At 41.3% G+C, this 16,168-nt stretch overlaps 1 protein-coding gene across 1 annotated transcript in view; it reads left to right on the plus strand.

The window, feature by feature from the left end:
• Positions 1-16,168, plus strand: part of GLP1R (glucagon like peptide 1 receptor) — a gene marked incomplete at its 5' end in the record, with an annotated part of 88,753 nt that overhangs the window by 48,992 nt on the left and 23,593 nt on the right. The window contains 2 exons of the mRNA XM_084261089.1: positions 9,595-9,704; positions 12,747-12,853. Of these exons, the coding sequence (XP_084117215.1) occupies positions 9,595-9,704; positions 12,747-12,853 (217 nt within the window). The remainder of the gene's footprint in view (positions 1-9,594; positions 9,705-12,746; positions 12,854-16,168) is intronic.

Consider the following 16,168-nt stretch of genomic DNA (forward strand, 5'->3'; position numbering starts at 1 on the left):
GGTTTTTCTTCTCCTGTATGTGATTCGCAGAGGCGCTATGAATCCATCTCTGACTGGCTTAGCTGTGACTTTGGTCTTGAATTGTCTGACGTTTACACTTGGGGGCTGCAGAGAATTCCAGCAGCTCCTCACAACAACCGCCTTCCACAGCCCCTGTTCCCTCCCAGCACCCAACTATGCAAAACTGCAACAGAATTCACACTTCAGCAGGGGAAGAGTGTGAGGAATGTCTGCTCCAGCTAAGAAGGAAAACAACTTGTGAGGAACTGACTGAAACCCCCATTCCCCCATGCCACCCTGGCAGGGGGAGAAGGGAGACAAATCATGTCTAAAGTTATGTCTGCTAAGAGGGGCTTTAAGATCTGGCCACACTTCTCGTTATCTGACTCTGGTTTCACTGGGTATGTAGTGTAGTGCAATAAATTAGAGTTTTCTTTCCTCTATTCTGTGTTGAGTCTGTTTTGCCCATAACAAATTGTGGAATGATCTCTCCCTGTTCTTATCTTGACTCCTGAGCCTCTCAATATATATTTTCTCCCCTGTCCAACTGAGAAGGGGAGTGATAGAGCGGCTTTGGGCATCTGGCCTCAAGCCAGGGTGAAACAACTACAGGCTGAAATCCAACACAACAGGAGAATGTGTTAAGGCTGATGTTTTTAAAGAACATTTTCTCAAAACCTTGTTCTGCATTTCAGCATGTGGATGAGAAGCTGCTCCTATGGCAGAGACAATATGCTTCTTGCTTCTCATGGGGGTGAATTCCCTATAAGTGTTCCCTGTGCTTCCTGAAGTTTGCATCTGCAGTCTCCAGAGGCCACGTGAGAGCGAAGCAGTGGTCTTTTCTCCCTGTATGACCATCAAGCCAGATGTGCTTTTGACTCATGCCCTTGCAGGCCATTGTAGGCTCCAATTGGTGAGCAAAGGTGCTTGAGGCATTGATTTCACCCTCCTTGCTGCTTGACCAGAGCAGGAGGAGCTATTAGGGTGCAATGAGGAGGGCTGAGGAATGGACTGGTGAGAAAGGAGATATGAGAACCAGGAGTCAGGTTGCAATTTTGTTTAATTCCAATGGTGTTGGAGAAAGGGATGTCAGTCTAGGAGCTGAGAGGGGAATAGAGAAGTGAAGGGGAAGGCTCAGCAGTGGGTAGCTACATCAGCAACATAAAAGTAAGCATTGCAGCAACAGGGCATGTTGTAGGAATAAAGCTGAAGAGGATAACCAAGGAGGGGAATCCAAGCAGGGGAGAACAAGGAATGGTGTGATGGTGGCTAGAAGGAAAGGGACAAAGGAGGGAGACAAAAGAGGGTGAGGGTAGAAGGCGAAGGCAGAGAAGTGTTAGTGTTTGGATATATCTATCAAGCTTGAAACTCAAAATCAGTATCCCCTTGTGTAGCAGAGAAACCCACTGCCAAAGCACGTTGGCTGTATTGATGTGGTATAGGGCAGGGTCTTGAGCAGTAGAATGAAGGGCTATGTTTCTTCTTACACTTGAGCTTAGCTGGGTTTGGGGTTTTATTGCATAGTGCTACTTCTTATCATGCAGATTAAGCTTATATCTGTAATGCCATGTCTACAGAGAGTGTGAGAGCGATGTCTGTAGGAAAGCCTTTACCAGCTGATAGAATTTTTCTTCGCAGCTTCAGATGCTTTAGTTCACATATACAGAGGTAATAAGCCTTAAACCAATGCCAAAGTGCACATCTTGATCAATAAAAATGTATGTCTTCACTCTTTGAAATGCATGAGCTGCTTTATTGTATTTGTTCTGCTTTGAAGTATCCACTTCCTTTACTTGCCATGGATAGTGGGTAATACTTGTGGAATTATAGCAATCCCTAAATGAGGTTTGATGGTTTGGGTTCCTTTTTATGATGCTTCACAGGAGCTTGTGCTGATAGCTTCCAGTTGTTTAGGATTTTTTTGCTTATTTTTATAATTGTCCTGTGAGAGATGATGAATTAGGATTATTGAATCATTGGTGCTTTATATCATTGTTCTTGAGGATAACTAAGTACCACTAATTTCACTACTGCTGAAGATCGGCAGTTTGTTTGCAGCGCCTGGCATTGTTTTTACCTTGCATCTTCCGAAGCCTCTTGTTTTGCTTAGGAGCTGAATCAAAACAACTGGTGTTTATTTGCATGTGTATATCCCTCTCCCTGCTCGATATCCAATGCACTAGTTATTGGTTGTTTTTTCCCAAAGATGTTTTCCCTTGCTTTAGCTCAGCGAGCAATATGCTAATGACGTGCTTAGTTGTTCCCTTTTCTTTTGGCTGCTTTTTCTTTCATTCTCTGCATGTTTTGCTTGTGTGTGTTTTTTCTGTTTTTTCCTTCTTTTTATAAGTCCTTGGAGCATGAGCGTAGTAAAATAGATTTCTTCCTCTGCCCTAGGAAGACTTTGGTTGTGTCTTTTGCCTTTTTACTTTAGACTTTTTACTGTATGATTTTTTGCTTCATTTTAACACCTTGTAATGAGATGTCTTGTATTAATTACATTAACTGATCCAATAACTTTTAAAATGCAAAATCTTAGCACGGTTTTTACGTGTTTATTATGCATTATGCTTCCAATCACGTTGGTTGTTGCAATAAATTTATTTCGACCCCCTTTTATGCATTCTAAACAGAACTATTAATGGTGCTTTTTGGTATCTTACCAGACCTTCACAAACCTGTCCCATTATCATAAGTGCTCGTTTGTCATAAACAGTTTTCTTTTATTACATTAATTCACATATCTTTTATAGTTCATAAACGCTCTCTCTTAAACCTAATGCATACATACATCCATACATTTTTGAGTTGTTTGTTGAAGTATATTTCAAAAAGCTATGTTGGTTTTTCAGTGTGGTCTAGCATAGCTAACGCAGCTGCTTCTCAACACAAGTTACTCAGCTGAAATGTTTGGCTCCTTTTAGGGGGATACTCTCTGTTAAAAAGTGGTACTGTTTTTCAGTAAGATGTTTTAATTTTTATGAGATATTAACTCCTACCCCAGAATGTAAAAGGTTATAACTTAATGAGTGCTTTATGATTTGGCATGGTATTCTTTGCTCGCACAGCCTTTATTGGCCACCATCACACAAGTAGCTATAATTTTGAAGCTATATTCTATAATTTTTCTACAGATACCTGCTTGCTTCACTATGCAGAATGGATCTGCTTGTGAAATATGCAATAAAGGGGAATTTTCTCACCAGGCACATTGCCTCTTTAAATGTGGGAGTTTATGTTGAGTGAGGCAAGATATTGCAGAGCTGGCAAGGATGGTCTCTGCACTCAGAGGACTGGATGGCCATGCAGAACAAATGTGGCTGCGCAATTTTCTTTGTTGTATAAATCTGGCTTTACTATGTGACTAGAATATGCTCTTTATTTTTTGGATAGTATGCATATGAGATAATAGCACTTTGTCTTCATTGGAGAGCTGAATTGGTGGTGTTTGAGCGGACTGTACAAAACAGGGAAATACTGTATTTGTTATAGATTTGGATCAGTATGCTTAAATATGACTTGAAATCTCACAGTGGCAAGGATGAACAAATTCCCATTAAATGAACTCCCTCTAGACTGTATTCTGAATAAACAGTGAGTTTTGCTGGAAAAAAATGTATGACTGTAGAAAGTGTTATTGGGGGGAACTAGGTTATTTAGTTCACACTTCCCAATTCTTGAATGCTTAGTTATGTTGTGCTAATTTCATTCCAAAATGACTATTTTTGTTAAATAAGGATTTGTATTCTGCCAATATCCTAAAAGGCATCATCTCCATATGCAGTCTCTGTGGCTTAGATAGCACAGCATCCAGACGCTGAGGTTTTCCAGGGCAAGCAGCGTGGGTTTGCACAGCCCATGGTATGGTCTGTGCTCACTTAATTGGTTTTTCCTTTGCACCATGTAAAGGTATTTGTTAGGTCTGCATAAGCTGACATCCATCTCTGGGTAGGATTGTGAATTCATGGCACTTTTGTCACTCTTCTTTGCTGTAATTATTTATTTATTCTAAGAGATTATTGGATCTATCAAGCTAGAAACTAGTGATGGGGAAAATTCACAGGAGGGTCATTAGGATCTGTTTCTCCCACCTCTCATCCACAGAATATAATTGAAAATTAGTCTTTTTTGTTGCAAGAACTTGAAGTGAGCACCAGCCTTTCTCCCTTCAAGGCAGAAGGCAAGCCATAGCAGTTTTTCAATTATTTTTTTATCACTAAAGCAAAAGAGCTGGGATGACTAATATGATATGAGAGAGGAGGAATAGTGGGAAGGGGTACTAAATAAAGTGCTCATAGTTAAACTGCCTGTTGAGGTAATATAATTTCAGACAACGTGGCAGTGAGCCCAGCATAAATGCGCATGTTGATAAATGGGATTCTTGGACAGTAGAGCAGGCTGGATCTCCTTCTGCTCCCTGGAGGCTTTGTGGTCAGGCTGCTCCTAGTGTCATGTTTCCAGCTGCACACTTGTGGGCAAGTGCATGAATCCTGGGCTTAGACTCTCTTTGCTGTAAGCAGCACCAGGATTGGGATTGTGACACGCTTTTACAACCAAGAGCGGCTCCTTTCAGAAGAGCAGTTGCTGTCACCCTAAATGATAGCTGAACGGAGCTGCTGATGGGGGCACAACCTCCTAAATTCTGATAAATTGTTCTCCCCATCAAAAGGCAAGTTGCTCGTTTCGGGATCAAAGCAGTCTGGGTTGAAGACTCTTGTGATGCTCTCGTAATACAGAGTCCATGTTTTACGGAAAAAAATGATGCCTTTTTCCAAAACACTTCTCCTGTTGGAAATAGCAAGAGGTATTAACAGAGGAGAGGTCTGTAATACTTGACATGCAGTAGCCAGGCAAAACTGTGGCTTCTCTTGGGTTTTTTTTCTCATTCTCTCATCTCTCTGCCTGAATAGAATTGATTGGGTAGGACATGCTGTAATTTGTTTTTACAATGAATAATGTTCCAGTTTATCCTCAGAGACAATTGGGTGAGTAATCTCACATCGACCTTGACACCCTGATGTTGTAAAATGCAGATCAGGTTGGTTGTTTTAAGCAGAAAAATAATTTAATTTGGTTTTATTTCTAGTAAAAGGGAGCTAATAAGGGAATGCTTATGAGCCTGCTGCCCATATGATAATGCTTTCTCCATATATGAAAGTATTTAGCTAGTTGCAGGATTTGATTTGATTTAATTTAATTTATAGGCTTCTCAGACTACTAGATGAATGTCGCTAACTTCAGTGCTAACTGTTGGGCTCTCCTCTCTTTTATCAGTTTATGGAGACTGAGTTTTGGGCATCAATCCATGTTTTAACATGTAATTCTAATGAGGTGTGATTGACACTGTTCAAATAATCTGGCTTCATTAAGCTGCTGTTCCAAAGGTTGTGCAACTTCGAGTGAATTAATTTAGTTTACAGGTTAAATGTAATCAGAATCCCTGTTCACTAGCTGTAGACTTTTTTGTTTGTATGCTTGTTTGCAGACGTTTATTGCCAATTCTGGAATGTAACAATAGGTGAGATTTGAAACACTGGGGATAAGGTAACAAAAAGCATTAGGAGACAGGAAAAAGTCATTGTAGGATAGCAAGGTGATGGCAACCACTCGAACTTTAAAAAAAGATTGTTTATCATGCTGGTCTGCTAGAACTGAAGCTGATCACTGCATGTTTGGTATTTGCACTACATTAAAGGTAAGAGGGCCTGAGTCACTCTGCAGAATTCAGGCACAGATAAATGTGAATCACCTCTGACTAACTACCTTCAAGCAAGAAGCTGAAACTGCTCAGCAGTTGAGGGGAAAGCTGCGTGCGCGTCGTCCTTCTGCCAGCATCCAAGCACGCTATAGGTAGTATGTATTAATAACACTTTTTTTTTCCAGCAAGGGATTCATGTGAAAGCTGAAGGAAATGAGATTCTCAGTGGTTGGTCCCATGGCAAAAACAGAACATGTACAAGTATTATCCCTTTACTCGTTTTGGAAGTTGAAGACCTCTGCCATCCTAAGCCATGACCAGCTGTACAGAGAGGGAGTCATAAGAGGTTTACATGGAAAAAACACCAAAATACTGTTTTAAGAACATTTGTAGGTAGCTTTAATGTAAACCACATGCTTTCCTCTGAGCAGTAAGCATAGTAAGATGCTTCCAGTGCTTGAATCAGAACATCTCTGATTGAAAGCCAGCAGATGCCTTCGATGTTAGTTGGAACTGCTTTCACTAAGCAAACATGAGAATTCAGCTTCTATATGAAGCATAGATCTAAACTTTACACTTCAGGTTTTTTTATTGGTTATTTTGTTGACACACCAGGGCAGAGTTTCTGGCATGGAGACTGCTCTGTGCCCCTCTTCAGAGAGGCAATGCCAGGGAGGAGCTTACAGGTAAGGTATCATCTTTTGAGCTGACAGTCATTAACAGCCTGTTTGGGCAGTAGCAGGTGGCTGCATGTGATGGGGCTTGTTGCCCAGAGGATGAGCAGACGGAAACTGTTTGCCTTGTGCTTCTAGGAAACAGGGAAACCAGGAGTGGCTGCAGGATGATACAGTTTCAGGAAAGTCTGCTCTGAAGGTGTGTCCTGCAGTGAGTAAACTGAGTGAAGGCTTGTGGGACTGTGGCTTTGGACCTCCTTTTCTCAGGTGCTTCTGTGGCTAAACACACAGCATACAAAGATGTCAGCACCCCACAGGCTGGATTTACCTCATGGGTCCAGCATAGTGCTGGTGTGATGTCCTCAGTTGCAGGGGATGAAGGGTCTCGCGTGTGGTGTGTATCCATCACCAAGCACTTCACAATACCTATAGCAAACCTCTGATGGTGTTTTGTGGGTTCTGTGATGTTCAACACCTATCTGAAAGTAATCTATTTCTACAATGGTAAGACTTGTTTTCACATTCCTGAGAGTAACTGGCTGCCTGCAGTACATCAGCCCTGCGCTCCTTTCATGTCACAGTTTATGTATTCTCTCAACTCTTGCATGAGCATCTCTCCATTTATCAACCAACAGCTCAACATTGCCTTAGTCTTACATTTTCTTTAACTTTGTCTATCTTAAGCAGCATGGTTAATAAATTATTCCATAGACCAGGCATTTACACTCTTACACTCTTGTATGCAGTCTCATCCTTTTGAATTTTTGGTTCAATTAATTCTTTTGCTGCTTAAAGCTCTTCCAGTTGGTTTTCAGTTGCTTCTGGGTCCTGTATTGACCCACCACTGTTTTGGTGGTCAGTGAGGCTGCCAAAACCTGACCCAGCTGACTTGTGGCTACCCAGAGGTCCATACGAGCTGTGAGTCCAGTTTGGGTGTTTGTGACTCCTAGGCATAGTAGGACCTCTCCTTCCCAGTGTATTAGTTACATTCATTTTTCTTCATACCTAAATGAATTGCTTTGTCCTTCTGTCTGATAGCAAATTTCATGTTTCATTTACTGTAAACTCTTCCATTCTCCAAGTGTTACCAATAAAAAGAAAATTAAAATGCGCCACGATGATTTGGGAAGAAAATAAATACACTGAGGCTAAGCTTTAATCCCAATTAGGCCTTGGCAGTAAGAAATTCTGGAGGCGTGGGGGGAGAGCCACGGAGTTTCAGGGAATGTGAAATAATAGTGTTGCGTGGGTGTTTTTGGTTTTATATCAATTCTCCTTTTGCAAGATTTTCCTTTTTTAGGAATATAGTGGAATGTCTTTTTGTGAGAGATTGTTTCTCATAATAATTTTGTCTTGTAATACTTCTTGGTTACAGCTCATGCAATGGCAGTCAGACTGAGTTTGAGTCCTTTGACCCTCTGGACTTTCTCCTTCATTGGCTTCTAAAATAGAATGCTTACTGATTCCTAGAGCTGCCTTTGAATGTATCTTTTGAATGGGTTACTTCAATTTGCTGTCCATTAATCGGGGGGGCAGGGATGATACTTTCCTGTTTGCTGCCCCCCAACAGGTGACATATCCTTAACGTTGTAGCAACATTTGGACCAAAGGAAGTGGTTGGCACTGGCAGTAGACAAGAACAAAATGTTCTTAACAGTTAATGGATGTGAACATGTATGTTACACGTGCTGACCTAATCTCTCCTCCTGTTTTTCTGTAAACTTACACAGATATCCTTGATGGTAAGGAAAAGCCTCCATGAGGCTTAACTTAATCTTTATATAATATCAAATAACTTTGTATTATCTCTTACTGGTATATTAATTAAACCAATAACAAAAGCAAATAGACTATGCCTACCAAAACCATTATCAGCTACCATTTAGCATACTCATTAGAAATGGCTGAACGTCTGTTAAAACACCATTCTTCACTTAGAGTGCCTACTACTAGTCTACTGCTGACAATTATCAAGCAAATTACCAGTTGTCAACTAATATGCAAATTAGTCTATTGGGTTGTAACAATTTCAAATAGATTTTAATATTTTCCCATTGAATGGAAATGCAAGTTCTGATTTGCAATAATGAGGGAGCTGACAATTGGATGAGGCTGCAGCAGGCAAGGCTGGGTTTGAGCAAAAGCTGTAACTGAGATTGTATTTTAATACCTGTGTAGAACTGAATCCTCCTAACTCAACTTATGCCTCAAGACGTGGTGAGTGTCCGTAATGTTGCCTGTGTGGAGTCTAACGCTGTTCAAGCGACTGACCCAGCACTGCTTTCTCAGAGGAAGCTTCTAACGCGGAATTGGTGGGTTTACTGGGTCAGAGATGTGGTTAGTAAGAAACTTCATTTGCACAGCAGCCAACACTTACTCTCGCTTTGCTCTGACACAGAGGCCCCTCCAGGTCACTTATGTGCAGCAATAAAAGTTATTAGACTTCCCTAATACTCTAGACACCAGAGACAGGGTTTCTTTTGATACTCTACAGTTGAATGCTCCTTCCCCTTTGTGCTTTTATTTGGTGCTTTAGTCTGATGTAATTTTATTATGAGCCATTTAATCCTACCTGCTTTTACAAGATCAAACTGCTAACTGCTTTTGAAAGGCTTTTTATTTATTGCTGGTTTTGTTATTCAAACATGCAGGCAGAAAGAATAAAAGAGTACATGGGTAGTTTAGGCAAAGATTTATGGCTTCATTTTGTGGCCCAGATGTATGTATAGGTATTTCCATTTTGGGGAGCTTGTGTTAGCCTACCTGTTCTGAGGTTTCTCTGTCTTTTGGTCTGCATTATTTCTTTGGTGGGGGCGAGGGGGGAGTGGTGAAAGTACCTTTATTCTGTGCCTTTTCCCTGTGAATTTTGTAGCTGAGGCTTAACGCTTCCAAAATCTGTGTGTCTCAAATTCCAGTTTGCTGAAATGTTAGATATTGTGCGTGTTGCGAAATGCGTACACACAAAGATGGCAGCAACTACTTCAGACTGTAGCTGCTGCTGCAGTTAACAGTTGTCCTGGAAGACGGGCGGTCCGGTCCTTTTGCACAGCCTCAGGCAGGATGCGGGTGAAGCACTTCTCTACCAACGCTGCAGCTTTTCCCTCCATCTAGGAGAGCCATCAGTGAGGAAGAAAGGTCACATGGAGCCTCAGACTGCTCTGCATGCCTTGTCCTGCAGGCAAGCTCTCCTTCCATTAAGCTTATGGCTTGTTTTGCTTCTGGCAGTGCTGCATGGGCAGGTGTACCGGTTTTGTACTCTGGAGGGGACATGGCTGCTGAAGGAGAATTCGACGCTGCCCTGGAGGAACCTGTCTGAGTGCGAGGCCTCTGACCAGGTAAGAGTTTCTATCTCTTAATGCTGCTGTTGTTTAGGATGAAACAGAAGAGAGAAAAAATATGGTCATTAATGCCCACGCGGGTTTTTCTTCTGTCAAAGTAATCTTTATCCACTTATCCTGGGTGCCTCACTTCAGTGAGCTTAATGGTAAGGAACATCAGGCCTGTCCCCTTCAACAAATGGAACGTGGAGGGTATATACGAGCAAGTTTAAATGTACATGAGAGCCAAGAAAGTGACCCAGGTAGTTCCAGCTGTGGTGCAGTACGGGGGGCTCAACTGCAGCCCACCTGAACTGGAGAAGTGACCTAATGTTATTCCTTTGCCTTTTCTTCCCTTGCACCCTGTTACAACAAAGTGACCGTTTGTTCTCTCTGTCTTATTAGCAGCTATTAAGGTGATTAAGATGAACTGAACTGAAGGATATTTGCTTTTCACCTTTGGGCAGCGGGCAGTCCTTGCTTTTTGTTTGTTTGGTGGGGTTTTTTGGTCTTTTTACCTTAATTTGCTGTGGGCAATGCAATTAGGCTTGTCAGTGTTATTTTTTTGCCCTAGTGCTTTACACTCTGCAGGGGGCTGAGACACCTGGCACCATATGAACGATACCATACAGACTTCCAGGAGATTTTGACAGCCAGTGGCGTCAGCTAGCGCACTGTGTGCGTTCCCATGACACGCGATACCATTACTGCTGCGAGCCTCCAAGGGCGATGCTTTTCCTCACGTAAATTGCACACGCTCTCTCTGTCACTGGCTATGGGGAACCAGTACATACCTAGCCAAAACAGTTCAAGTGTATGAAATTGCCAAGAGTTGTGGGCTTTGTGGGCTTTGTGTCCTTTGGCATTCCCATTGCTCAGTCCCTCGTTCTTCAGAAGGAATACATGGCTGCAAGCTAGAAGAGGATTGGAAAAAAGATAGGGTTTTAATTCTTTGAATATGTTAAATTTATCTTTTAATTTGCAGCTTTGTCCCTTCCATGTTCTTGGTTATCCCAGACGAGTGTGCTATTTCAACACAAAGTATAAGCCTGGTTGTTTGACTCTTCCTTGTTTGCCATTATGGTTTCTTCCAGAGATGTGCTAAGACATACCAAGGAGGGAAATACCTAGTGGTAATATTTGGTCATCTGGCACCTGCCTCCAAGTTTCCATGAGTTTATCTACATTCTGAAGCCATAAGTACATGGTGTCACTCCTTCAAATGTGAACAACCGTGTTTGGTTTTTTAAGCAAATGTATGTAGAGCCCCCTATAACCTGCTTGCATTTTGTACATGAGAACAAGAGGTTGTTTTGATAAGTTTGCTGTGTATTGTCTTATAACTGTTGCTAGAAAAAGATCCAAAGGGTTTGTGAGTAAGTATTTATAAAATATTGATGTTTACTTTAAGTGTGTGATGTAGATTTTGATCCATGTTAATGTTTTAAATTGTCAGGTCTTGGTATTTTGCCTGAGCTTTGATACCAAAGAGATTTTTCTTTTCCTTTTGTAAGGTAACACTCGTATCATTCTTTTTAAAACATTAACCTATCAAATCCCTGAGGAACAGCATGGAAGTTCACTTTAAATCTTCCTGGCTGCACACCATACATCTGAATAGCTGTACTTATTTCTGAAGTACAAGGAATATTTTCCTATGTACAGCACAGGTCTCGGGAGTCAATTGCCGAATTAACAGCTTGAAGAGAAGTAAAATGTGAGTCTATTTTGACAAAAATACATGCTTAGAAAGGAACCAGAGTAGCAAATATGAACGTGCCACAGGGTCTCAGCAAGCAGCTTGTGTTGCCTGAACCTTTTAAAATACTTTTCCCTAAAGATTTTGGCTAGTGCTTTCAAACAAGGGTCTCAGTGGCCATGTCTTCTACAGTGAATCCAAAGAGAGCCACAGCCTGGGACTGTCAGGGAAGTGCAAACATCCCTGCCACTCTGGCCCATGTCAGCTCACTCCTTCCCAGGCAGTGCTGTAATATCTAGGTCATAAGATCAGAGAAACACTAGGGTGGAAAAGACACTTGAGATCGAGTCCAGTCCTCTGCTAAACCATATCCCTAAGTACCTTGTCTACCCATCTTTTAAATACATCCAGGGATGGTGACTCAACCACCTCCCTCGGCAGCCTGTTCCAATGCCCCATAACCCTTTCAGTAAAGAATTTTTTCCTAATGTCTAATCTGAACCTGCCCTGGAGCAGCTTGAATCCATTTGCCCTTGTCCTGTCACCTAGGCAAAGAGTCCAAGACCTATCTCTCTACAAACTCCTTTCAGGTACTTGTAGGCAGTGATAAGGTTCCCCTCAGGCTCCTCCAGGCTGAACAATCCCACTTCCCTCAGTGGCTTCTTGTAAGGTTTGCTCTCCAACCCCTTCACCAGCCTGGATATCCTTCTCTGGACATGCGAAAGGACCTCGATGAGATGGTGGTGGGCTGTGGCTCATTATGAGCAGGTTGCACAGATAAGGGAAAAGAGAGACTATTTGGAGGCAGAAAAGAGTTTACTTACATGAATGCAAAGCATACTTTACCTTACAGTTAACAAGTGGGAACCTGGTTTGGTTTTTTCCTAAGTATGGACATAGCCAAAGTGCCCCCTCATTACATCAGCAAGGAGACTTGCTTTAAGTGTTTGAGTCTGAAAACATCATCTTTGCCATTTTTACTACAGGGTTGAGCTGTGTCTGTGCTTCCTGCCATCTGTTTGAGACTGCTTGTGTGGTAATTCATGCCTCTCCAGCTTTATTATGAAATAATGTCACATTATCTATTTTCTAGCCTGGCTGAAAAGCCCAACTGTTTGAGCGAACACCTGGGAGTGGCTGGGGAATGAAGATTAAATTTTAATTTCTTTAGAACATACAAAGCAGAGACTGATTTGATACATGAATTTAAACTTGGAAGTAAGGAAATGACTTCTGGCTATCATTAAGAAAAGTTAGAAAGCAGCTGGGAGAAAAGAACTGAAGTCCATGAACTCTGTCTCCCCCTTCCCCCCTCATTTTTTTGTTATTTTTTTTTTCTTTTCTCCTTTGTATGCTCTCAGGATGCACCAGAAGAACAGCTCCTGAATTTGTCCATCATATACACCATTGGATATGCTCTTTCCTTCTCTGCCCTCGTAATAGCAACTGCCATTCTTCTTGGATTCAGGTAACTGGCAAAGCTCTCTTCAAAGTGGAGAAAAGTATCAGACAGAAGTATCGGACTTTGACAGAAACATTTGATTTTATGTTTTCCCCTGTTTCTATCACCCCATTATTTGTCTATCATGTCATTTCTTTGTTCCACTCTATAATCATTCCTTTCCAAAATGCCAGTAAAATTCCTGAATTTGTGCAGTGCTACCAGTAAGAATGTGTATAACAGATGCTTTTTATCAGTTGAAATATTTTGCTGTGATATTTTTTATTTCAATGAAAAATCTACTGGAAGAGATGGAAAAAAAAAGATTACAGCATTCCTTCGTGTTGTTACCTTGCAGATGGGGCACTGGTCTGGGGTGAGAAAGGACATTTAGGACAGAAGCTTTTGTCTTGACTTGGATGGAATTACACAGAGGACAAAGCTCTGTCTGGCTTGTTTCCCATCCCTCACATGCAGGATGTATTTCAATGCAGAAATGGATTTTTGGACACAATTTCTCTTTTTTGAGAACTTTCAGAAAAATCTTACTTTGCAATATGGAAGAGAACTTAATTCTGAATCTTAAAGTTTCTGAAATAAATTGCTGTCACCTGGTCAGATTAACATACTGGCTTCATCCAGGTATGCACCAACAAATTGCATAGAGTGCACCAAAATTAAGATGACTGAATAGTTGCACATGCCAATGCTGTGCTATGGAGGTCTGGTTAAACACCAAAAATCCCTGCTTTAGTCTCCAACAGATATATTTCTTCCCCCCTCACCCTGTAATGTAAGGGATGTCTTCATGCCAGCCAGACTTTCCTGCAGCGTGGGGATGCTGAGCACAGGAGAAAGAAGTCCCTCTGCTGTGAAGTCTTGCTCTCTGCAGCTGTACGTTGCCAGGTCCCATTATCGTTCTTACACACTGATGAGGCTGCCTCCTAAAACAGTGTAGTTTTCCATCTCCTGGTACTCTTATCTGAAATCCAGTCAGGTACCTCCAGTGCTCTGATCCTTAAGAAACTTTGTTCCCTGACTAAAGAATTATCATTACCAGTTAAGAATTGTTCGCTCTGGAGACAGTACTCTCTGTTAGCAAGCCAATTCCTATGCTTTCCTCCCTCCCATTTATCCTCCTTCCATGTTTTAAAAGATCAGTCGTGCCTTTCAGCTTCTGATGTCCAAAATAAAATCACCTAAGCCTGCTAATGTTGTACCACAGCTTTTAGCATTGTATTATCACTCCTTCAACTAGTTGGAGAAGTGTAGGCTAGAGATCACAAAGAAGATTTAAAAAGGCCACAGAAATGCAGAGATGGGCTCACCTTCTGTGCGTGCCACGTGGTACTTCTGATTTGTACGTGTCGTACCTATGCAACTCTGGGACTCATCTGACAAAACACCAGATGGTCTTGAAGTCTCCAAATGTCTCCCAGGATAAGTGCTTTCTCCTTGTTTCACCCATCAATGACACTCTTTGAGTAATCTTAGCAGCCCAGACGTAAAGGTCACAGAGCACAACCATCCACTTTTTTGAAGGAAGGATGTGCATATTTTTGGCAGGGAACAAAGCAAGTTTGTCAGTGAAGATTGGTAGGAGAGAGAGGGGGAATTTTGGTGTCTTGACTTTTGTGGGCATGCATTAGTTTTTGGTGTGGGGTTTGTTTTTTTCCTTTAGCTGTGAAGTAGGAAATGGAGAAGTATATATGAGTGTGTGCTTCTGGTTTTGAAAAAGGTGTTTCAGAGATGTTAAAGGGGCTGACAGCCTTGTTAAATCTACGTCATCAAATCATTTTGTGCTTTCCTGTCTAAAATGGCTATCTGGAGAGGACTTGGCCTTGGATCTGAAATGCATGCAACCTACACTATGTGTATTGCAGTTGCTGGATTTTGACTGGAACCTCTGCTTGTGGCCTCTCCCCAGTAGCTATGCAACCTCAACAAATGGGGACTGAAATTTAATTCAATGGCACCAAAATGCTGACGTTTTCCACTTTTGTAATAGGAAGGCCTTTTTAAGTACTTAGACTGCAGAATAACTGGTATGTGTGGTTTTAATATTGATGAAACCGTGGAAAGAATATATCTCTGATGTCCAATTTTGCATCCTCTGAAAGAAAAGGAAGAAAAGTCTGTAACTTCAGTGATGGAAGCTGAATTAGGCCCATAACTTCATGACTGAAACAATTTGAGTAACTTGCATTGCCTGCAGCAGAAATACTCAGTAACTGCTTGTAACCTATTTTCTTCGATTGGCTAATTTACATAATTTTTTCAGTGATATTTAAATGTTTAGCAGTTCTGAAGGGTAGCAACAAATAAATTTTGAGTTAAAGGAAAATAAATATTAATAATAGGTAAGGGTTTTATTGAAATAAAATTTGACTTAGGAGTGATGCAAACAACTCTATTTGACCTGTGGAAAAAGTTCTCCTTCCTCTTTAGTGCAAAACTGATAACTTTTAGACCAAGTCTGTTTTTCTACCCAAATGTATAGAACAGTGAAAACAGGCATTTAAAGCATAAGTTCGCTGAAACTCCTGCTGGAACAATTGCTGTCTATCATGTGTTAACTATGTCTTTTAGCATCAAAAAAGAATTGTACTCAGGGTAATTTCCTTTGAAGCAAAGTGTGCACTCTTGTAGTGCTGGAATGTAGTGCTTGTGGATGAAGCTGGTAAACACTGGCAGAACTTTGCAGTTGGATGACATTTACTTGACTTCAGTTTCTTTTGCTATCCCTTGACACGCTCTTTTTTGACAAGTAGCAACTTTATTGTCTTTGCAGCTGGCTGCTGAAATTCAAGAGAATTTATTTTTTTGTTTTCAATTCTGAATGCAGAGGTTAAAATTCTATTCCATTTAGTTCTACAGAAAGTATTCACAGTACCCTCAGGAGTCAATCTGAATACAGATTGTTCTGATATTAAGCAGGTGGATGTGTTTTTCACTGTGGGCTTGAGTGCAACCAGCAGCTGTACTGCACACCAGTTCCTGAGCCTTGCCAAGGCAGACCTGTGCAGTGACATTTGGGTTAATTTAAAGAGATTAGATTCAGCATTATGTGAAACTTGATTTTTTTTTTTTTGTCCTTTCAGAAATGTCTTCTGAAAATTCATTTTTACACTTTTTAAACTATACTTTTTTGTCCTTGCATGCTGATCTTCTTCCTCCCCCAAAAGGTTCACAGTTAGGGACGTTTTGAATGTCTCCCCCTTAGCCCTGAAGACAGATTGAAACCCCTACAGCCGTTCTCAAGTTGTAGGATTTCCTCTGGTAACTCCTGATTTCCAACAGGGTTCTTTGTTTCCTCCCTCAGTCCTACCTGTGGTGTTACAG

The sequence above is a fragment of the Gallinula chloropus genome, assembly GCF_964237585.1.
Source record: "Gallinula chloropus genome assembly, chromosome: 3".
NCBI classification, from domain to species: domain Eukaryota; kingdom Metazoa; phylum Chordata; class Aves; order Gruiformes; family Rallidae; genus Gallinula; species Gallinula chloropus.